At 61.3% G+C, this 23353-nt stretch overlaps 1 protein-coding gene across 2 annotated transcripts; it reads left to right on the top strand.

Moving 5' to 3' along the window:
• Positions 1 to 956: 956 nt before the first annotated feature.
• On the top strand, positions 957 to 23353 carry SCARF2 (scavenger receptor class F member 2). 2 transcript variants are annotated; one of them, XM_040577057.1, is made up of 11 exons: positions 957 to 1156; positions 7494 to 7552; positions 9198 to 9299; positions 9643 to 10162; positions 10273 to 10491; positions 10899 to 11027; positions 13412 to 13515; positions 13584 to 13701; positions 15701 to 15822; positions 20668 to 20820; positions 21366 to 23353. In XM_040577057.1, exons 1-11 carry the CDS (start codon positions 1011 to 1013, stop codon positions 22571 to 22573), a joined length of 2880 nt encoding a protein of 959 aa, XP_040432991.1. In that variant the 5' UTR covers positions 957 to 1010; the 3' UTR covers positions 22574 to 23353. The 2 variants fall into 2 exon arrangements, with proteins under 2 accessions (XP_040432991.1, XP_040432992.1); XM_040577058.1 differs by lacking the exon at positions 957 to 1156 and adding an exon at positions 8467 to 8509.

Below are 23353 nucleotides of genomic sequence, written 5' to 3'. Positions count from 1 at the left end.
CCCTGCGTGGGGAAACCGTGTAGGTGTGTGGTCCTCACACCCAGCTCTGCAGATATATGCTGTCCGTGCACCATTACACAGCCCCTCGGACACAACCGGCACTCAGCAGGAGATTGATGCAGTGATTAAAATGGAGAAATTGATCTGACCGCCCAGAAAGCTGAGCCTGCGGAGAGCAACGGCACTGCAGTTTTCAAGCGATGCCGTGCAGCAAGTGTGCTGCTACAACCGGCATTTGTGCTGCCATGTGGCAGGTGGCCAGGGTGTTCTCTATCCATGCCAGGGGTGTAAATGCTACAAGCGCCCGCGTGTCCCCCCGCTTCCTGGTTGCACTCTTACAGTGGGTTAACGAGTGGCTGCCTAGGCCCTGCCACTGCAGACACCGCTTGGATCCCACGGGGCGCTGCGTGGCTCCAACAAGCTGCCTTGGGGGGCGCTGGGCACCGGGGGCTGCCGGACCCCTGGGACAGCCACCCCTGGAGCCGGCGGACGCCCAGGCCTCCAGACGCCCGGAGGCACGGGACCCTGGGGCTGTGCCGGACCCCGGGCCAGCCAGAGCCCCAGCTGGACCCCCGGGCCGAGCCGGGGGGCGCAGAGCTCCGCAGCCTCTCCCCTCGGAGGCCCGCGGCCGGCTCGGCGGAGCTCGCAGCCCGCACCCCCGGCGCCGTCGGGGCGCGGGGCCGGGCCCGGGGCGGTTCTGCCCGCGGCGGGCGCGGGGAGGCGGCGGCGGCGGCGGCGGCGGCGGCGGCGGCGGCCCCCGGAGCCTGGCCCGCCGTCAGGGGAACCAATGCGGAATTTCCTGGCTGGCGGCGGGCCCCTCCTGCCGCCGCCGAGAGGGGCGCGGGGGAGGCGGCGGCGCGGCGCTCGCAGTGCAGCTTCCGCCTGCCGAGCGGCGGCCAGGGCAGGGCAGGGCAGGGCAGGGCGGCACCGGGCACCGAGCAGCCGGGCCGCCGAGCCCCGCCTGGGCCGGGCCGGGCCGGGCCGGGCCGGGCTCCGCCGCGCCGACGGCCATGGAGGCCCGCGGGCTGCGGCCGCTGCGCCGCGCCCGAGCCGGAGCCGGAGCCGGAGCCGTGCTGCTGCTGCTGCTGCTGCTGCTGAGCTGCGGAGCCGCGCAGGAGCTGAGCCCCCGCGGCAGGAACGTCTGCAGGGCCGGCGGGTAGGAGCGGCGGGGGGGCGGGCGGGCAGGTGGGGCGGGCACCGGGAGCCCCCTGCGGGGCAGGGCCGGGCCGCGGTGCGGTGCGGTGCGGTGCGGTGCGGTGCGGGAGGGAGGGAGGGAGGGAGGGAGGGCCGCTCCTCTCCGCCGGGCGAGCCGCGGCCCCGGGCGCCTTCCCAGGCTTATGCCGGGCGGCGGCGGGGAAGGGGCGACGAGCCCGGTCCGAGCGCGGGGGGGACAGTCCTGGGTGTCCCGGGGCCGGTCCTGCCGTGGGGAGCCGGCGCTGCGTGCTCCAGGGGGCGGAGAGCGCCGCAGGGAGCCGGCCCTGCTGCCCCCGGGCCTGTGCCTCTGGCAGGATGCGGGATGCTGCGGGCGTCCTGGTGGAGCTGCCCCTTGTTGCTCAGGGCGGATGCGTTGGCAGCTCCGGGACACTCGGGTTTAGCTTCAGAAAGCGGGTGCTGGCAGCACCTGGCTCTCCCCGGAGGTTGCATCCTGCTTGCTTGGCCACAGGCAGGGCCCTGGGGGCTGGCACTGCCTCTTCCCCGCTCCCACTGTGCTCCGCATACCGTGGACACCACGGGTCGCTCTACAGAGCATCACCTCGGGGCCAAGCTTTGCAGTGCTCAGGCTTGGTGCTAGCCCAGCTCCCCGTCCGGGCCGGCCCTAGCAAAGGGGGAAGAGCGCCCAGAGCTGCTCCATCCTGGCAAGAAGAGCAGGATCCCCAGGCCCTGCCCTTTATGGGGGGCCCTGGCTATAAATGCACCTTTACATCTCGCTCGTGAGGTCAGGCAAGTCCACAAGGAAAACATGTGCTGCGAGCTAGAAGGGCCCACATAATGGCTCCATTCAGCAGGGCCGCAGGGCGCTGGTGCCCCCTCCTCAGATTACAGGCCGAGTTTCCTAAGGAGGCTTTTCACAAGCCAGCGCGGCCGCAGCTCCCAGCCCCGTGCTGTTATTCGGCAGGGGGATTCGATGGGTCTCTGAGCGGGCCTTCCTCGGGTGCCTGTGACCCGTGAGGCCAGTACCCAACAAAACCGCCACCCTGTCACGCGGCAGCAGAGGGGTGGCGAGCAGTGATCCCTCAGTTCCCAGCATCCTGGGACTGGTGCTCATGTGTGCAAAAGCTGCGTGCATCCTCTTCCCCCAGCACTGTGCAGGGCCACACCACTCGCAGGGCGCAGAGCCGGGGCAGCCTGCAGCACACGATGTCCCCATCCCAACGCGGCTTGGTGGCCCCAGAGACCTGAGGCGGGTGATGCAGGTCCTACTGCATGCACGGGGCTGGGAGCAGCCGTTCTGGGCAACGCTTGGAGAGATGCCCGAGTCAGCCTGCACACGACAACACCGGGTTTTGGTGTCCAATTTTCCCCCTCCCCCAGCTCAGCTTTCCTAGGCATTTGAATTCATTCAAGCTGCTGCTTTGACTCCTTGCCACGCGTTTCACTGGGTGGTTGTGCGAGTGCCGGGCTCTGCCGCGTGTGTCCAGGCACCCCTCGGTGCTGGGGATTCTACTTCAGCATCTCACTGCAAGCTCCAGAGACCTGGCTAGTGGGTAGCAATTCAATGAATTACATAGGGCAGAAGAAAAGTGTTTTGGAGCTACTTGGTTTTGTGTACTAAATGTGACTGTTCCTCTTAAATTCGAAGCTCTTTTGTAATCTGTTAACTTTCAACATGACTCTCCCTGTAGCTGCCACTTGAGATGCAGGGTGCAGGGCTGTTGAGAGCAAGCCCTGTGTACGTGGAAATTCCTTTGTCCTTGTCCTCCTCTCTCCAAAACTCTCCTTTGGTAATCCTTTTTTTTTTTTTTTCATTTCTTTCTCTGCGTGAAGGGTTTCCTTTCCCATAGGATCCCACAACTGCGCCAAGGCATACCTGTCTGTGCCTGCACCTCAAGGCCAGTGGTTTCTGGCAGGAGTCAGGTCGGGGAGCTGCAGGGATGTCCCAATCCACCGTGGATGACACAGTCTAGGGCCTGGCAATGCTGCACAGGGTGGCACCGAGTGGTGGGTAACAGAGAAAAAGGGGGCTCAGTGTCGGGGTGATGTGCTCCTCCCCAGTTTGGGCAGCAGTGTGCAAGCACTGGTTTGGCTGGGGGAGGTGGCAGTGGTGCTCTGGGCTTTGGGATTTGCACCCCCATGCATTTGTGCAGCTCCCAATCCCTGCTGACGCTCAGCTCGATGCAGGATGCTCAGCCCAACGCTCAGCATGACGCGGGATGCTCAGTGGGATGCAGCTGTGTCCCAGGGAGCAGGGGCAGCCCTGGCTCTGCCTCCATCTGTGCTCCTTTTCCTCTGCGTCAGTGAAATCCCTGTGAGCCAGTCACATCTCAGAGGCAACGTCTTCTTCCTTTTCCCAGCATTTATAGCACTTTGAGGAAAAGAAAAATATAATGAAGCCCAGAGCACTTGCTTGCTCAGGGCATGTCTGTGTTGGTCAGGAGCAAGTTTTTAAACAAATTTCTCAGTAGTCCCACATTGAGTGGTTGTGGGGCACAGGGACTGAATCCCCTTCAGAGGAGACAAAGCCATGAGGCATGTTTCAGAAACACATCCGTTAGTCCAACGGCCGACGGGTTCAGGTCATCTGCCACCAGTGCGGTGCTGGATCCAGTCTGAGGGCTGCACTGGGAGCACCAGATACCCAGTGCCACGTCCCGTCTACCCCTCCTCGCCCCGTTGAAACTGCGGGGCTATGGGTATGCTGCAGGGTAGTCACACTTGGAACCAGAGTGACTTTTTGCCCTTTCTCAAGGGAAGAAATAAAACAGAAAGAGAAGGGCTGAAACCAGGCAGCAGAGCCACAGTGCTCAGCAGGAGGAGTGCCGGCTGCTTCGCACAAAAGGAGGAATGCCCTGGGAGGGGCAGCAGGTCCAAGGGCATCCTCGAGGATGCCCTGGGGTGGGGGCTGAGCACTGGTCCCAGCACCGTCCTGGCACTCCACGGTCCGTCCGTGCTGCTCTGTGCGGGCGAGGGATGCTGACCACGTGGGGAGGGAACTCGAGCTTTGAAATACGAGCGTATTTATTTGCTGTCAGAGCAGCTGATAAATGAGGGGAGGCTGAGCGTGGAGGTGTTGGATACCACAGCCAGGCACAGCGAAGGAGAGATTAGCTATCTGCTAAAAGATAGACGGTAATCCTGGGCGTGGGGTGTGGGCTGGGGCGCGGCTGGCGGGGGCCGGGGTCCCGCTCGTGGCAGGGGAAGGCGTCTTCCCTGCTGCTGCCTGGCTTTGGCGTCAGCTCAGGGCGCTGGGGGCTGCGGCCCCCCGGGTGTTTTGGTGCATCCAAGGATGCTGGGCTGCTGGAGGTGCCCAGGTGGCTGCGGGTTCTTGGAGGCCTCCCTGTGACAGGAGGGAGGAAGCGAGGCGCTTTGGGGTGTGCGGGGGGGAAGGGGAGGGCAGCGGGGATTTCCCTAGTGGGGAGTTTCCCATTGTGGACCTGAAAAAACATCAGATACTGAATTTCTAAAGACAGGGAAGCGTAGAGCAGGACAATTCCTGATCAGCCCCGCTCCTGTCTATCACAGCACGATAAATTTCAGCCTGTTATGCTGGAGCAGAGCCCAGTAGCTCACTCAGGGCTGTCTTGTAGGGAAGAATCTCGCCTTGGGCCCACCCGGTCCCTGGGGAGTCGCTTTGGTTAGTGCCCCCCCCACCTCTCCTTGCATGCTCAGCCCCACACTGCTGCTCCCACTGGGGCACAGACCCTGCTCGAGCCCCGGGGTCCCCACGGGGAGTGACGAGCCCGCTGCAATCACAGCGCCGCGTAATCTCTTTGACGGGCTAAATAGATGGAGCTATTTTGGTCTCCAGCTGCAAGGCATTTTTTCCAGGCCTTGAATCATTTTTGTGGTTCCTTTCTGCCTCCTGTCCAATTTTTCAACATCCTCTGCAAAAGGCGGACACGGTGCTCCTGGGTCCGCGTGCGGTGCTGCCCGCACAGGGGTTGCCATTGCCTGGCTTGGGGAGCTGAGTTCAGCCTCTGCCTTGCATGCATTTTGCTGGGGGCTGCTCTTAGCCCCACCAGCCTGGGACAACTCATTCTGGCAGCCAGACGTGGTCCTGTGACTACACTGGGTTTAGAGCGAATACTTCCTTGCTGTCTCCTCCTCCTCTTCTGCATTTGTTACATATAAAGGGAAAAAAAAAAAAAAAAAAAAAACACATTCCAGGCTCTGTCGTTCATTGCTGGACCAACCCGTGCAAAGTTTCCCTCGACTGCAGCGTGCTTTTGGCCTGCTCCTAAACCTCCAGGGTCGCTTCCACCTCCAGCAGGGACTGGGTGGCTCACGCTGAGCGTTGGCCGAGGTGCATGGGGCTTCCACCGGGATCGCCCGTCTTCCCAGTACCCCCCAGCATGGTGGCCCCTTGCTGGTTCTGGGGACAGGGAGCACCTTTTCCACATGTCTTCCCTACACCTGGGTTGCATTGGTGTGTACTGCCCACCATGGGAGGCTTGGAAATAGCAGCCCTGGCTTGACTCAAGCCTCCACCTAGGACGGCATCCCTTGTAGATATCTCTGCACCTCCAAGAGGGCTCTGAGACCCTGTCCCTGCATTGCGAAGGGTCAGGCCTCTGCCAAAAACATTTTAGCTGATGCAGCTGGTGCGCGGTGCTCTGAGACCAGGGGGCACCGGGCGTCTGACATGAGGGCCATGCACTGGGATACCCGAGGCTCAGGGACCTGTCCCAGCCTCCGTGGAGCAGCTGGCGGTGTTGCTGGGCTTCTACATGGGGCTGAGCAAGCAAGATTTAATGATGCTCAGAAAGCTGCCCTTCCCGATGCTCGCCGGTCTCTCCAGCAGGTCCCTGCTGGGGCACAGCTGGAGCCCCAGGCTTGCAAGTGCTGCAGGTATCCCCAGCCATGCGCTACTGTAATATTTCGCTGCCGGTGTGAAAACCTCAGTAAATGGGAGAAGTCACTGTGTGCGCAGAGCTGCACTCATCAAGGGGTATAGCGGGATCGTGTGCGAGCAGCCAGGCTGGGGAGAGGGTGTCCCCTCGCCTGTGTGGCCGCAGGGCATACCAGTGCCCCTCTCCTGGCAGCTGCGGTGGGCAAGGGGTGGGTGGGCCAGGCCAGGATGTCCCCCAGGAGCTGTCTGTGCTCCAGTCGCTGGGGTCCACAGCCACCTTGTGCCTCGGCCACCAGGCTGCCTTTGGGATGCCGGATGCCGTCCCCAGGCTGCCAAGACATCGAGGCCACTGAGCAGCGAACCCATCTCTAGGTACTCGTGGTCATCCCTTGCTTTGCCTGGGCTTTTCTTCCTCCTAAATATTATTTTCCAATGCCTCGGTCGAGGAATATGTTCAGCTTATTCTGTCCTTTAAATCTTGGCTGGCAGTAACATGATCCGACATTTTCTGCGTGCAGGGCACGCGGCTGCTTGGGGAGAGGTCGGCAGCAGTGTGGGTCTGCCCCAGCCTGCTCTTGGCCCCTGTGCCGCACATCCCTGGGGAGCCCAGCGCAGAGGGCAGCGGGGTGCACGCAGGCAGAGCTGCCCTGAGCGAACAAGGGCTGAGGAGGGGATCTGCCTCCTGTGCTAACCCTAAAACAAGCCGCGTTATAAGAAACTCTCCCAGAGCAGAGGGTGCAGAGCAAGGAGGTTTTCAGGAGCTCCTCGCTTTCCAGCAATGAAACCTGCTGCCGGGGCTGGGTGGGGAGAGGAGCAGCGCCGGAATGGGGGCTGTGGGCGTGGGACCAGGCAGAGCATCCTTCACATCCAAGCACCTCTGGAAGCAGGCTGCTTGGCCAGACCCATGGGGCAGAGCTGGTGTTTCTGCCCAGGACCTTTTTTCCAGGTTTGGGGGGGGATCTTTTTGTTTGTTTGTTTTTAGATGGCAACGTTTGAAGGTGAAGTTTTTGTTGTTGCATCCTTCCTGATTTCTTTAGGAAAAGGCACCAACATGGGAGCATCTGTGCAGAGCTGGTAGGACAGAGCTGATGGTCCGGGATGTTCGGGGAGTTTCTCTCTTCTGGGTGTTGTGGAAGGGGAGCATGGGAGGCTGTGAGGATATCGCATGTGCCTTCAGAAGGCAAACTGGTGATCACTGGTGGTTCTGGGAGGAGCTGGTCAGTCCTCACTCCTGGCATTGCCTTGGTTTGCAGGTGGGGCATCTTGAGCTGGTTCTGTCACAAGCCCCTGTGGTAATCTATGGCCCTGGTGCCCCTTGCAAAGCATCTGCACAGCAGAGGACGAGCTGATGGCTCTCCATGCCTGAAGAGGATGTGGTGGCTCCTCGCCATCGTGGTGTCACCTGCAGGCTGGTGCTCTCATCAGGTTTCCGGCAGGGATAGAGGCTTTCCGGGGGATCCTAATCACTTGTGTTCATTTCCTGCAGCTCCTCAGTGCTTGTGTGCTGTCCAGGATGGAGGCAACAAGGAAGCGAGTGTTTGATAGGTAAGCACCGGCATTTTGGCTCGTTAGATGCTGCTGGTCTGCCTGACCTTTGCTGAGTCCTCCTGGCCATGCCTGGGGGCTCTGGAGCTGTGCAGCGCTCAGAGCCTGCCCCCAGCTCATCTTGTGCTGGCAGGCAGCGAGTGCCCGGCTCTGGGCTGCCCTTGTCCCCATGGTGCTACCCCCTGGGTGCCATCCCCCAGCAGGGTCTGCAGGAGCGTTGCCTGCTCCGTGTCAGCTTTGGGCCCCAGGCTGGGGTGCAGCTCTCGGATGCAAGGTACCACAAGGTGTCCCCAAGGGCTGGGCGGAGCATGGAGGGACGGGACAACCGGGGCTCCCACAGGTGCTGCCGCAGCGCTGGAGCCAGGGCTGCTGGCAGAGGACGAGGACAAGCGTGTGCCAGCACGGGCCATCACAGAGAGGCCCTGCCAGCACCGGTGCCACCAAGCCCACTGGGCGGGAGCCAGGACCGTGCCTGGCATTACGGCTCCCACCGTGGGCTGCGGTGAGGCTGCTGTGGGTGCAGGGCTGGTGCAAGCTGTCAGCCTCTGCAACGCCACTGCGCAGGAGGTTTGGGGGATCCTGTGTTCTTCCCTGCAGTTTTGGCTGGCCACAGCGTTCACCTTGCCCTGGTGCTGCAGTCAGAGCCGTGCATGCTGGCCCAGGCAGCCAGTGGTTTGCAGACCACGTAACCAACTAACTCACCCTGCACGTGCCTCGTAACCGCTCGCTGCATGCGGCCGGTGCCTGCACTTGGCGAACGGGACACAGGAAGGGAGAAGGATGGGGTCTCCCCAGACAGCGGAGGGAGGACAGTCCCGCAGCAAACTGTCCCCGTCTCCTCTCCCCCTTTTCCCCACAACCTGTTCTAACCATTAGACTCACTTCTCCTAACCTGTTTAATCTGTCTATTTTAGGGTTTTCTATAGTATCCATCACCGTAGGTCTAAGAACTGCCAGGTAAGGTGGATTGTGCGGGTTCTCTGCTCTCCCTCTCCACTGGCTGAGGAAGCTCTGTCAGGGCGATGGGGGTGTCTGCCCATGCCTGCTGGCACGGGGAGGCAGCAGCACATCCTGCCCGTGCCCCAGCACCCACTCCCCTTGACAGGAGAGGGACTCGCAGGCTTTGGGGGGCTGCGGACCCGCCCTGCTGGGGCGCAAGGCACAGGGGTGGCCGTGTCCCTGCTGCAGTCTGTGGGGAGGGGGGGTCTCTGCTGGTGGCTGCGGGCAACCCCCCCGCCCCATGTCCCGCATCCTACCTGCAGCTGGCCCTGCTGGGGATGTGGAGCTGAGTGAGGGATGCTGGCACTGGGAGCAGCCACAGCAGGAACGGGGCTGAGCTGGGTGGCAGGAAGCTGGTGGCAGGGCTGGAGCTTGAGTACGGTGGCAGGAGGCTGGTGGCATCTTTCTGGTGGTGGCCCCAACCAGCCTGCCTGTCTGGGCTGCCAGGGCCCTGCGCTGCTTGCAGGGATGGGTGCAGTGTCGCAGCTCTGCAGCCCCCGGAGTGCCACCGTGCTCCCTGTCCCCTGCTCTGCAGGGTGGGGGACAGGGACAGCAGGGGCAAGCCTGGTGGCACTTGGTGCCTGAGGTCAGCAGGTGCTGTCGCTGTGCCCGTGCTGTGTCCTCATGCATGCTGTTATCGGTCCAGCCGTCTGCGAAGGAAACTTCACCTGCAAGGAGAATGAGGTGTGCGTGAGACCCAGCGAGTGCCGCTGCCGCCATGGCTACTTCGGTGCCAACTGTGACACCAGTGAGTATCAGCGGCACCGGTGGTGTCACCCGGGGTGGCCCTGGGGACAAAAGGGCTGGATTGTCCCAGGGTGACTTTACGGAGCAGAACACGGGATGGGCTGCCAGTGCTCCCGCTGTGCCCTTGCTGGTCCCCCCTGGCTTTGTGCCCAGGGCAGCATCCCTTTGGATGGGTCCACTCTGACACCCTAAATGCACTGGGAGGTGAGGGGACGGTGGCCAGGAGATGCTGTTTAGGATGGGGTTTTCTGCTGGTGCCCAGGGGCAGGGTTTGTCTCGCGGCTGCACAGTGCTGCATGCTGCAGCCGAGGCTGACGACTCTGCTGTCTGTGTGCTGCTCACAGAGTGTCCCCGGCAGTTCTGGGGCCCTGACTGCAAGGAGATGTGCAGCTGCCACCCCAATGGGCAGTGCGAGGACGTGACAGGCCAGTGCACCTGCAACCCCAACCGCTGGGGCCCCAAGTGTGAGAATGTGTGCCTCTGCAAGCACGGCAAGTGCGACCAGAAGACGGGCAAGTGCACCTGCGAGCCGAACTGGTGGGGCCCCCAGTGCTCCAGCTCCTGCTACTGCAGCCACAACTCCCAGTGTGACCAGCAGACCGGGAACTGCCTGTGCCAGCCAGGCTGGTGGGGCCGCGGCTGCAACAACCAGTGCTCCTGCAACAACTCGCCCTGCGAACAGTTCACGGGGCGCTGCCAGTGCCGTGAGCGGACGTTTGGTCCCCGCTGTGACCGCTACTGCCAATGCTACAAGGGCAAATGCAACCAGGTGGATGGGACCTGCACGTGTGAGCCGGGGTACCGGGGCAAATACTGCCGCGAGCCCTGCCCCGCTGGTTTCTACGGCCAAGGCTGCCGGCGGCGGTGAGTGTTGGGACCCCGCTGGTCCGGGGAGGGGTGGAAGGGGGCCTGGGGGCCCCGGGGTGCCCTGGGGATGCTGCATGCCGTGATGGAGTCTCCCTTGGCCGTTGCAGTTGTGGGCAGTGCAAGAGCCTGCAGCCCTGCACCGTGGCGGATGGGCGCTGCCTGACCTGCGAGGCAGGCTGGAACGGCACCAAGTGCGACCAGCCCTGCTCAGCCGGCTTCTATGGTGAGGGCTGCGAGAAGGTCTGTCCCCCCTGCAAGGATGGCCACACCTGCAACCACATCAATGGCAAGTGCTCGCATTGCAACCCCGGCTGGATTGGTGACCGGTGAGTCCCAGGCGGCGGAGTTGGTCCTCAGCAGGTGCTGGCATCCTGCCGGAGCGGTGCAAGCATCCCCGCTGCTCCCTGCATGGGGACCTGGGACGGGTGGGCAGGTCTGTGCAGCCAGGAGGGGATGGCAGGGGTGGGAGCCTGCTGGCACAGCCGTGGGACCACAGGAAGCCTGTGGTGACCCCACCTAAACACGGGAGCTCGCAGCGGGGCTCGGCTCTGAAGCTTTCTTGGAGTCTCTTTGCCTGGGGTTGGGTGTGGGGCTTTGCCCCGAATGGGGCTGACATCTCATCTCCTTGCGTGGAGCAGACAGGGCAGCGTGGGGTGGCCGGGCTGGGGACACAGGGGAGGCCACAGGAAGCCCCCTCCCTGGTGCTTCAGCTGCCTGCCCTCGCCACCCCCAGGTGCGAAACCAAGTGCCGCAATGGGACGTACGGGGAGAACTGCGCCTTCGTCTGCAGCGACTGCGTCAACGGCGAGTGCCACTTCGAGACGGGCAGGTGCCTGTGCCGCGCCGGATCCCATGGCACGTAGTAAGTGAGCTGCAGCTTCGGCGGGCACCCCGGGCACGCGCGCTGCTCTGCCAAGCCTGCAGCATGCCAACCATGCTTTGTGTCACCTCCAGCCCTTACACCGGGGCTGTGCGGAGAGGATTTGGTGTGCTCCAAACTAACTAAGATCCAAGAGAGCAGCAAATGGGTTTCCTGCAGTAGAACTGCTCACAGGCCATTGTGGGAAGCACCCGTTCTTGCGTGGGAAGCACGAAGCATGTTCTTGCTGAGCTGTGGTATCAGCATGGTAAAGCTGCAGTTTGGGAAGCAAAACAGGGTGCTGGCGGGTCTGCTCCTGTCCCTGGTTGTGATGAGATAAAAGCATCTGTTGGGCAGTGACACCAAAACCTCATTCAAGCACCTCAGAGCGCTGCAGACCCCTCCCAAGAGCCCTGCTCGGATGCTGCTGAGCTGCGGCATACGTCTCCCCTAGCAGCTGGGTGGGTTTCTTGGCAAAAGGATTTTACTTCAAGAAGTAGCCATTTGGCACAAACAAATGACTTTGACAAAACTTTTTTTTTTTCTTTTAAGTTCAGGGTGGGATTCCTAACTGAAAAGAGAGAGAAAACCTTTTTCGTCATCTCAGACTACCAAATAGCCTCATGGATGTGGCATCCATGTGGTGCTCCTGCTCCGAGCAGCAGCTTGCACTGGGGGCTTTCTCAAGCCCCCGGGAGGAGCCCGAAGCCCTCCAGCCCCTTCCCCTTTCCCCCGGCTGTGCTCTCACTGCTGCACCCGTCCCCAGCTGCCTCCAGCTGGGAGCGGGCCTTGTCCCAGTGAGTGCTCATCCCTTTGCTTTCTTCCAATGCGGAACAGAAATGCTGCCTGAAAAGGCAAGGAAAGTGTGTCCTCACCATGAAGGGAGGGTGCTAAAGGAAAGGCTACTGAGACATCTGTAGTGTGCACAAAGAAGTCCACCTGCTCTGCATCATTCCTGAAGGTGTCTGGACCCTCTTGGAAAAAAAATAGCCCCCTGTGCTCTCCCAAAATCTTTTAGCCTGGGGCAGAAATGTGGATCTCACTGGGCGGGGGTGTTGGACTGTCCTGAAAATATCCCTGCACCCATCGCTGTGTCCTGCCCCGTGGCTGCTGCAGCAGAGCAGCTGCTCAGAGCATCTGCAGGGGCTCAGCACCCATTCCAGCCGCAGCAGGCACGAGGCTCGACCAGGACAATGCTTTGAAAGCTGGAGGAGCATGAAATGGGCTGAGCTGTGGCCGGCTGCAGCCGAGGGAGCAGCTGCGGCCCTGGGGAAGTGTGGGCGGGCTGGAGCGTGGCTTCTGCCACCTGGGAACAGCTGGCGCTGGGGTCAGTGCCCAGCGGTGCCACCAGCCCGCCCGAAACCGTCCTGGTACCACACTGTGGTGCCTGTCCCACCAGCCGTGGGGTCATCTCGGTCCCTTGCAGCCATATGGCTGGGCTTGGCTGATTTTTTTTAATTTTTTTTTTCTAAACATGCTTTGTTCAAAAAGGATGCATAAAGCAAAGTATAATAGGAGGGGAGAAGGAAAAAAAAAGAAGGAAGCTATAAAACACCTTGTACTGTCATTGTCTCCAGAGCTCTGGGGGCAGGATGCAGGGCAGGACGTGTCCCATGGGTCCCACCCTGCCAGAGAGCTACGTGGCCCCAGAGCCCTGGCTCCTTCAGTGTGTGCCCAGCATGTATTTTCTGTGTTCAAGCCCTGGTGTCTGTGGGAAGGTGCCTGTGCCTGTGCGTGCTCCTCACCTTGGTGAGAGCTCCCGGGGAGGCTGCTTTGCGCAAGGAGGTTTGATGCTGACCCAGGAGGGTTCACCCTGGTAAGGCAGTTGCCGTGGCTATTTGCTTAGACTGATCAGTTGTTTTCCCTTCTGTAAATAAAGCAAGCTGGGAGCTTTCCAAGCTCGTGGGCTGCGGGGGAAGGGCTCCGCGCCGCACATGCTCTGGGGCAGCACGGGGCGGCCCGCAGGGTGCAACGGCCACGTCAACGCGGAGCTGAGCTGGAAACCTGGCACGTGATGCGCAGTGCTGCCTCAGGGCTGCTGGGCTGGTTTCAGATGTGACTGAGGGGTTAGCGACCTTTTATAACCGCTGTGCCGTGAGCCTTGTTGCAAAGCCTTGCAAAGCACGCGGGGATGGAGGACTCTTTGGCCATGCGGAGAGCAGAGGCAGCGAGAGCAAATGTGGGGACAAGCAAAGGTGGCTGTGGGGCAATGGGGTCCTGCCGCAGTGGGGATCGCAGGGTCCACAGGGGGATTCTGTGTTGGAGCAGCCCGGAGCGGTGCTGCCCGCTCTTCCCAGAGCAGAGGGTTTAGGAAAGAGAGAGGAGGGAGCGTCCCCGGGATGCTGCACCTGCAGCGGCACCGCTCTCACTTCGTGCCCTCTCCCCAGCTGTAACCTCACCTGCCCGCTGGGCCACTACGGAGCCAACTGTGCCGAAGCCTGCAGCTGCCACGATGGCACGTGTGACCCGCTGACGGGCGCCTGCCACATGGGTGAGTGCGGCGGGGTGCGGGTGGCAGGGCCACCGGCAGCTCCCAGCTGAGCCTGCTCCGTCTTGCAGAGGCCAACCAGCGGATGGGGGTGATCGGGGCCGGAGCCCTCCTGGCGCTGCTGCTCATCCTCCTGCTCTCGCTGCTCTGCTGCTGCTGCGTCTGCCGCAAGAAAGACGAAGCCTGTGGGTGAGTGCCGGGATGCGGGCAGCGCGGGGTCCCGGTGCTGTTCCTGCCGGTCTTCATGGTGACCCTGGGTGGGTGCAGAGTTGCAGGACTCTGGCAGCAGCTCCTGAGGTGGCTTTTGCCCGCTGCATCCCCCAGAGCATTTCTTCAGTCCCTTCGGTGTGCCAGCATTGGGTGTTTTGTTGTTTTTTTCTGTTGGTGGTGGTTGTTTTTTTTTTTTTTTTTGTAAGTGGGTGCTGGCAGGCAAAGGGAAGAACGGGAAGGAAAACCCAGGCTGTTTCCCATCCTCGTGAGGACAGAGAGAAGAAGGCATGGGGTGGGGGCAGGAGGACCCCCTTCCCTGCACTCCTGGGGTGGCCCCTGGCTTTGTGTCCCACTCATTGGCCATCACTTCACTGAGATCCACTGGGTCCCCCTGAGCCTCTGGGGGTTAGAGCCGCTCTGCGAAGGGAAACCCAGAATACAGTGAGTCATGGCCTGGACGTCCAGAACTGGCTCCTGTCCTGTGTGGTGTGACCTGCTGGAGAGCGACGGGCTGCAGTGCTGTCCTGCATGGGGACAGTCAGGGTAGGGGAGTGACAGTCGTGGGCCAGCTAAATGGGTGAGTGAGTGTTTTGGGATGGGATGCTTGTGATCCCGCAGGGAGCTTGTGCCTGTCTCCTGTCCTGCAGGCTGGTGGCTGCTGCAAGCCCACAGCAGAGAAATACTCACTTGGCTCAGGGGAACTCAGCCGAATGCTCTCACCTCAGGGCACGGAGTATTCCCAGACCCCAGATTTCATCGGAAAGCAGAGGGACTGATCACTGTTGGTTTTGGCCGAAAGAGGGGAGTACAGAGAGGGGACCTGGCACAGGCTGTCCTTGAGGCAGGGATGTTCACATCAGCTCCCGCAGCAGGGCCGGGGTATCAGCAGTGTGCATGGGGCAGCAGGACAGCAACCTCCCGTGTGGTCCACGGGGTGAAGCCAGTCCCCCAGTCCCTGCTGCGGGGGCGGGGATGGGGACAGGGACGGGCACTTTTTGGGGAGAAGGTTTGCACCGCTGGGCAAGGGAGGAGGGGGCTCAGGGAGCTCTTCCAGCAGCAAGAAAGCCTCCCCTTGTGCTGCCAGCCTCTGCACGAGAATTTTCCGGAAGCCTCTGCTTGCAGCTGTGCCAGCTCAGCTCCAGCCTGGCACATCTGGTTTGGAGAGCCTGCGGGCTGCATGGAATTATGCTGCAGATAAAAGGAGCCACTTCACAAATGCAGCCCCGCTTGGAGAAGTATTGCATGGGAAGTGGCTCAAAATAGTTCTCTCTCCCCATGCGGGCTGGCACCACAGGGTGCCCGGACCCCGTTCTGTGACCACTGTGTCCTGTCCCCGAGCAGCCCACGGTGGCGGTGCCACAGAGAACAGCGACGGCCAGGTCCTGCAGCAGGGAGACTGCAACGGCCACAAGCGTGCACAGGTTGAATGGCATTGACATACCGAGCCTCTTGCTCCTGTGGCTGCAGATAATTGCTTGAAAACTCATCCCCGAGAGGCTTCAAAACCAGAGAGCAAATAAAGAGAAGCCACGTGTTTGTTTGGGGTTGGGATTTTTCTTTATTTATTTATTTTTAAAAGGATTAATCATATAATTCAGAGCCTTGTCTGGGAGCTTGCGGGTGTTTCAGGTGGGGTCTGGCCATGCCACAAGGCCGCACCAGGCACAGGTGAGGCAGTGCCTGGGGCTGGCAGCAGTGCCAATGCGTGCCCAACCCCTGGGCCCCCCCTGAGCTGCCTCAGGCTTCAGCCACTTTGAGATAAAGCTCTCCAAGGCAAAACCAACAGGGACTGCACTCCTGGGGTTCCCTACTGCATCTCTCGATCTCAGTCCTGTCTCTTCCCCAAAAACCCCTTTGCATTTCCAGCATCCCGGAGCTCCTGATTCAATGAATGGCTCTTTGATTGATGCCCCCCCCGCCGTGCAGCCAGCACCTCATGTCTCACCGTGCCTGATGGGGCTGTTGCACTGTCTTGCAGAGCAAATCAGGACCCGGCAGCAGCCAAGAAACCGCCGAGACGCTTGTGTGGGCGCTTCAGCCGGATCAGCATGAAGCTCCCGCGCATCCCCCTGCGCCGCCAGAAGTTGCCCAAGGTTGTAGGTATGGAGCTGAGGGGCAGCGAGGGGCAGAGAACCAAACCTGGGTGCAGCGCCAGGAAAAGTAGGGCGTTAGTCCTGGGCTGAAGCACACAGCCTGCCATGCTGCTGCCGCTCCAAACCCATGCTGGGATTTCATGGACACAGGACTCGGGTGTGCACAGGGCTGTGAGCAGGGCAGCGCAGCGGCAGGGACACCTGGATTCCCAGGGGGGCTGCAGGGCTTGGGGTGAAGCTGCCTGTCCCTGGCTGTGCTGAGGGTCCCTGCCACGCTGCAGAGCATCGTTTCCCCTGCAGGGTTGGAACAGGGCGGCTCGCAGGGGCTGCGCTGAGCACTGCCAGCTGTGTACCCCGAGGTTCCATCCTTCCCTCTCAGCCTTTGGCTGCTGGATCCCAAGGTGGGATCCAGGTGGCTTCACTTTGCTTGCCAAAGGATGGTGCCTGGAGCTCTGCTGAGCTGTTCTGTGCATTTTTAGTTTCCCACATTGAGGAATGATCCCTGTCACAGTAAAAATCCCTGTCCGTGTTTTCAATCCTAACCCAGCCCCACCCCAATTTTGTGAGGGGCTGGAGCGCCCCACTGTGGAGCAGCTGCGCCCCAAGGCACAGGGGGCAGGCAGGGGGATGTCCTCCATCCTGGAGAAGTCTCCCCTATCTCTGCAAGCTGAGCCAAAGCTGCTGCGGGTCTGCATCATGCCTGGATTTCTTCCCGCCCTGAGATGCAGCAGAGCCCTGGCCCGGAGCGGAGCGTGCTGAGGCCGGGGAAACATCCCTGCTGCAACCAAAACAGGGGCTGTGTTTGTGGAAGGGGCCAGGCAGGGCTCGGGGAGGACAGAGGGGTCTGTGTGCGCAGGGCTCAATGGAGCTGTGTGCGCGTTTCCTGCAGCCGCCCCATGGCACCTGGCTCCCACCCAGCTGCCCTGTGTAAACAGGGAGGGAGGCGGCGGTGGCAGCCCTGTGGCCCCCATCCCTCGTAGCTCGGCCTCGGCCTCCGTGATGGAGGAGTCCACGCTGGAAGATGCTCGTGACGCTCGCCGATCCCACCTAGACACCCAGCCATTTGTAGGGCTGCTCTCGTTGGGCTGGCTTGTGCTGGGGCAAACAGTTCTGGAGCCTGTTTGTGTTCCTGGGGCTGCTGTCTCACTGGATTGAAATGCTTTGGTCACGGTCTGCGTTTGTTTGCTTTGGCATGTGTGGCACCGTGTGTTAGTCTTGTCATCCACACAGGTGCTGGCGCTGGGAGTGTGGGGGTGCAGAGTTGGTGTTGATGCTGACAGCTCCCAGTCCCTCTGGTGCTCAGCCCTTGGTGTCTCTAGGCCCCGCTTGGCATAAGGAGCCCTGGGTGAGGGAGCTAGTGGCATCTGCATGCCTGTGGCCGTGGTGCCACTTCAGTGCGTGGGACTGCCCTTAGGGATGCCGCAGCTTGGTGGCACGTGTCCCCATGTGCCCGTGTCCTCAGCATCCATCCCAGTGGGAAGCGCAAGGCAGGGGGGGTCCATGAGGTGCTCTGGTGCACACCCCCTCCCCCCACAAGTGTCAGAGTAGCAGTAGAGGCACACAGGACCCTAGGAAATGCCACCATGAAATCAGCACTGGCTGAAGCCAAGGACACCTGGTCACTCTGCTCACGTCCTTGTAGAGCTGCCGCTGCCACGCGGTTGCTAGCACCTGGTGCCAGACAGGTTTTCCCTCCGGGCTGATCGCCACTTGTGAGCACAAGCACACGCACGGAGGAGCCACCTCGGCAGGGACAGCATTTTTCAAAGTCCCACTGAGGCTTGTTGGGTGCCTGTGTCTGTGGGTGATTCCTCGGGCAGTAAAAAGCCCAGGCAGGGAATACCTGCTCAGCAGGCATCACTCTTACTGACTCCAAATCACATAGCCTGCTCTGTCATGCAACGCAGGGCTTTTGCCTTTGCCTTTGTAGCTGCTAAGCTGCTCCTCAGCCTCATCCACAGCTTCAGCTCTGCAGCAGCTCCCTGGCTGGTCTAAGCAGGCTTTGTGAGCTACAGCCTTGTTCTCAACTGCATTAAAACCTGCTTGGGGGTTCTGGCTGTTCAGCAAGGCAATCCCAGGAGCACGTTTCTGCCTGCCCACTCTCCCCCAGGTCGGGGTTGTGTCCCGAGGCTGTCCGGAGCCCTACTCTGCACCGTGGCCGCTGGGAGCTGGAGATGGGAATGAAAGAGGAGCAGTGGGGCTCTGAGCTGCTGCAGCACGAGGTGTGCAAGGGACTCGGGCTGCCTGTGCCGGCAGGCAGGACAGGACCTGGGCAGGCAGCAGTCCCAGCCAGCTGGGGCTGGCCCTGGAGCTGCAACATCTGTCCACCATCATCATCGGCACAGGAGCCAGCAGCCTCTCCTGACCACAGCAGATCAGCCAAGCTTAAAACCTCCCTTCTGCCACAAATGCCAGCAGGAGGCTCAGGTGGCAGCCCTTGCACGCATCAGTACAAGGACCTGGAGTGCCAGCAGTGCCCACACCACGTCTCGAGGCTCCAGGGGAGCCCTCGCATGGGGCCTCTCACTGCTTTGTCTCCATCCTGAGATCTGACAGCACGGCCCCAAGTGCATTTAGGGCTGATACTTCTCATTCATGTGCAGCCACTTGTGAGGCACAGAAGGCAGTGCTGGGGTACAGGGGCACTGGACAGGTCCCTGGCAGCAGGGCTGCGATGGCCGGCCGAGCACTTGGTGGATGTGCAGCATGATGCTGGGTGCAGGTGACGTGGGGCAGGACTTGTGCCACAGGTGGCATCAACACTCTGGTCCTGCTGCCCCAGCCAGGCTCATGGAGGTGTCAGCGAGCAGATGGGCTCTTTGTTGGCCTGCAGGAAGTGAACAGATTTCTGCAGCTCCTGTCAGCCCATGATTTATCAGCCAAGTTTCCCCGAGCCAGATGCCAGAGCAGAGCAGGAAGCGCCGTCCTCTGGGGCATCGCACAGCACAGCAGCTGCCTGCACTCCAGGCTGGTACCAGCACTGCTGCACCTGGCTCCACATCCCTGGGCTGCACCCAGGGCAGCGTGGCATTCCTGTGGATGGGAAGGGAACCTTGGCCAGACCTGACCCTGCTCCAAAGGCTTGCTTTGGTTGTGTTTTTCACACTGATGGGCTTTCCCAGAGGCCAGGCAGGAGCCCCCAGCTGAGCTCTAAATTGCTGCTGGTGCTCGGGAGAGCCTCCTTTTCCTTTGGCCATATCCTCAGTCTCATCCAAGTCCTGGAGATGCCTCGTGGCCGTGAGTCCCAGCGACTTGTCACGCCTTCTCTCAGGAAGCATTGTGCTTCATCTGTTTCCAACAGTCTGCTTTTAATTTTCCCTTTTTGGTTTTTATTACAAGGAAAGTCATGTCAGAGCTGCTGCTTCCCCCTCTCTTGGCCATTTGCTCTTTAAATATCACTGCTGCTTTTGCTCTGGCATAACTGCTCTGAAGTTTCTCTCTGCTGCTGCATCTTCCTCCGTCCCTTATGCAGCCAGGGTCCAGTGCCCTGTCCAGCCATGCTGGCACTGAGCGGGCATTGGCGAGTGGCTCAGCCCCTGCTGCATCCACACTTCAGGTCAGTCCCCTTCAAGGTTTATTCCCGCTTATGCTCATGGTCACCTCAGCTACCCCCTTGCCTACTTGCACAGTGGAGGAGTACAAGTGGGATGGCTCCCTGGGACACACGTGGGGAGCGTGGCCCTTTCAAATCATGGCTCATCCCCTGTGTTTGTCTGTCCTGCACTTACCCATCTGCTATTTTGCTGCATCTTTGTTCTTCTCCAAGAACCCAAGCCATGCAGGGTTGAGCATACATCACTCCTGTAAATTTAATGAACCATCCATCCGTGCAGTAGGTCTTCCCTCTCCACAGTCAGACTTTCTAAGGAACATTAAATGTTGTGGGGGGCATCCCAACAGCACTTACAGTGTTAGAAGACTTACTTCATTATAAAGCATTGAATGTCACAAGGATCAAACAGTCCAACCAGTAAATGTCAGGAGAGCAGCACAGAAAGCATCCGGCAGTGCTTGGCTTTCGGGAGAGTCACCCCAGCACTGCCTGTGGCAGCGCTGTGACTTCCCCCACCGCACGCTGGATGCAGCTGCAGCCCCAGGGGTGTCACAGTGACCAGGGGCGATGCTGAAGCATCTGGGTCAGGGTGCAGGGCCGTTTGCACTGGCAGGGCAAAAATCTCACCCCTGGCCACCCTCAAGGATTTTTATTGACAAATTTTTTTTCAGTGAAAATACTTAAATATGATCATTGAGAAATAACAGCCCCTCCCAGACCAGAAAACTCACGTTCATGGAAATGGGAACTCCCGCAATTAACCCTGGCAGCTTGGTCCTGTCCCCAGGAAGGGGATGGTGCCCCTGAGCACGGGACATTCCTTGCAGACGGCTGGGCCAGTTTGTACAGTGCCCGGGCAAACCCGCGTGGTCACCACGTTCTTGTGGGATCTGGCAGTGGCCTCTCTTGCTCGACACCCGGTGTGCAACCTGCAGGTACACGTGCAGCCACTTGCACCCAGGCTTGGGTGTCTCATTCCTCCCTTCTCCCATCCTTGATTTGGGAGATATGCCATGGCAGCCCCAAGGGGGGCAGAGGTGGCTGGAAGCCTCATATGGCTAGGCTGCCCACAGTCGCTTGTCCCCAAGCACAGAGGATGTTTGTCACTGCCCTTCCAGGGAACCTGGTCACAGAGTGTGGGCACTTGGCGGGGACCCCCTGAAGGTGAGGCTGTCCCCATGCCTGGGAAGCCATCCCCATCATCCTGCTGGGACCCCAATTCCCATGGGCAAGTCGGGGTTGGAGCGGGGCCAGGGTGTGGTAGGGCAGGCACTGACAGCCGGTTCCCTGCCCTTGCAGTGGCTCACCATGACCTGGAGAACACCCTGAACTGCAGCTTCATCGAGCCACCCTCAGTGGTGGAGCAGCCCTCCCCGTCCTGGTCCTCCCGCGGCTCCTTCTCCTCATTTGACACTACAGACGAGGGGCCAGTGTACTGCGTCCCCCATGAAGGTGAGCAGAGGGGCATGGCACTTTCTTGGGTGCTTTGGGGCCAGCTGCAGCCCCACCTCCTGCTCCATGGAGAGATGAGGGAGGGGAGGTGGCACCGTGCCTGGAGAGGACCGTGCGCCCGGCTCCTCCTGCCCTGGCCCCAAGAAGGGGTAGGCTGGGGACCCCGACCAAGGCTGACCATGGAGACAGGGGGACATGGAGGCAGAGAGGGACCAGGTGGGACATGGCCTGGGGGAGACCCGTTTTGTCCCTGTCCCACCAGCACATGCATTTTTTTTTATCACGAGGTGGGGTGAGGCACTGGCACAGGCTGCCCAGAGATGTAGCTGCACCATAACTGCAAGTGTTCAAGGCCAAGCTAGATGGGGCTTTGAGCACCTAGTGGAAGGCGTCCCTGCCCATGGCAGGGGATTGAACTGATAAGACCTTTAAGGGTCCCTTCCAACTCAAACCATTCTGTGCTTCTATGATCTGCTGCGCTTGGCCCTTCCTGTCCCCTCCTCAGGCGCATCCTCGCATGACACTTCTGTGCTCTCCTCCCGCAGAGAGTGTGGGTGACAGCAGGGACCGGGGGACGTCCTCCAGCCCTGGAGAGAAGCTGGTGGCCCCAGGCGGCGGGGAAGAGGCGGGCGAGTACACCTTCCTGAAGGAGACTGGCTCCATCAAAGCCTTCCAGGCCGACAGCAGCGAAATGCCCCTGCTCAAGTCCTCGGACAGTGAGCGCTCATCCTGCGGGTCGGGCTCAGCCAGTGCCGCCCTCTATGCCAGGGTCGCCCGCCTCTCCAAGCAGTCCAAGGAGGAGGAAGAAATGGCAGCGGAGCCCAGGGGGCCCGGGAAGCCACCATCCCCAGAGAGAACCAAGCCCCGTCCCCCCGACCCATCCACCAAGCCCAAGGTGTCCTGGATCCACGGCCGGTACAACTCCAACCAGTCCAACTCGCTGCCGGCACCCAGCCGGTCCCCGGAGCAAGTGGCTGCGCGGCCCAGCAGCCCCGAGCACAGCCAGGGCTTGGCCAAGAGGAAGAGGAGCCCCAGCGAGACGTCAGCCTGCATGCACAGCAAAGCAGAGGAGAAGGGCAGCACGCGCAGCAAGGAGAGACCGCAGAAGCACCCCAAGGAGCCCGGTGTCCCCGAAGGCAAAGCCGGCCTCACCGTGGAGCCCCAGTCACCCTCCAAGCCCAAGCAGAGGAGCAAGGCCAACTCGGAGCAGATGGAGAACATCAACGGGGCGGTGCAGAACGCCTTCAAAAAGATGGGCGGCTTCCACCCAGAGCGGCGCACCGGGGAGGCTCCCCGCAGCCCCAGTGCCAGCAAGCCACGCTCTGAGACCCTCCATCCCCACCTGGCCTCCGAGGCAGCCACGCTGCTGGCTGCCCAGCTGAAGGAAAAGACTCAGAGCCTCAACAAGGGGGAGGGCAGCGCCCGGCCCAACGGGGTGGGTGCCCAGCGGGAGAAGCCCACCCCGCCCCAGAAAGCCAAGCGCTCAGCAGCTGCTGGCAGCCAGAAGGCCAGCAAGCCCCTGCTGCCCACCTCGCCCAACCTGCAGAAACTGATCCCCACTGCGGCCGAGCCAGCGGCCGGGGAGCCCAGGCGGGCAGAGAAGCAAACCTCCGTTAGCAGCCAGGACCCGGCTCCCCAGAGCGAGCAAGCAGCCAAGAAGACGCCCATTAAAAAGCCTCCCAGGAAGAAGAGCCGAGAAGCCACCCTGGAGCCGCCCAAAGCAGCTGCAGTGCCCGCTCAGACGGTGCAGTGATGGGGAGCCTGGCACCCAGCCCCATGCCAGCCTGCCCCACACCGGGTGTGGTTGGGCAGGAGGAAGGACGTTTGCAGGCACGTGGGGGCCTGGACTGGAGAGGGGGCACCGGGAGAGCCGCCCAGCCTCCTCTTTCCCCCGTCTCTTCCCTCACCCTCCTTTTCCCTTAGTCCCATCTCCTCCCCTGCCCTGGTACCCCCCTGTGCCCTGCTCCCCACTCCCCAGGCAGGGGCAGGAGCTGGGCCCCCCCCCCCCCTTTTGTTAGCAGTATTATCGATCGCATAAGCAGTGCTTGTTGTACTAGACGTACCCATGTTATATTCTGCAGTAACGGAGCCACCTGCTTCCCACGCCCCACTCCGGTCCGTCGGTCCCCGTCGTGGCGGGGGTGAGGGGATGAGTGGGGCCGTGGCTGGGGACGTGCCCCACATCCTCGCCCATGCCTGGGCTGCTCCCACAGCCCTGCGCTGCCGCTTCAGCTTCTCCGCTCCTGGAGGCACAGCCCCTGGTGCCACTGCCCCCCTGGTGCCGCTGTCCCTCCGCCACCACGCTGCTCCTGGCATGGGGTCGAGCTGGTTTCGACCAATGTCCCCCGGCCCTGGGGCTGCCTCTGCCAGGAGCAGCCAGCAGGAAAGCACTATTTATGACCAGAGCCAGACGCCGCTCAGGGAGGCTGTCACAGCTCCGGGGGCCCAGCCAGCAGAGTCGAGCGGATGAGTTTGGTACGACAGAGCCTGGCATCTCTGCAGAGCGCTTTTCTAATAAAGTGTATTTCTTCCA

The sequence above is a fragment of the Cygnus olor genome, chromosome 17 (genome assembly GCF_009769625.2).
Source record: "Cygnus olor isolate bCygOlo1 chromosome 17, bCygOlo1.pri.v2, whole genome shotgun sequence".
In the NCBI taxonomy this organism is placed as follows: domain Eukaryota; kingdom Metazoa; phylum Chordata; class Aves; order Anseriformes; family Anatidae; genus Cygnus; species Cygnus olor.
This window is presented reverse-complemented; position numbering and strand designations above follow the sequence as displayed.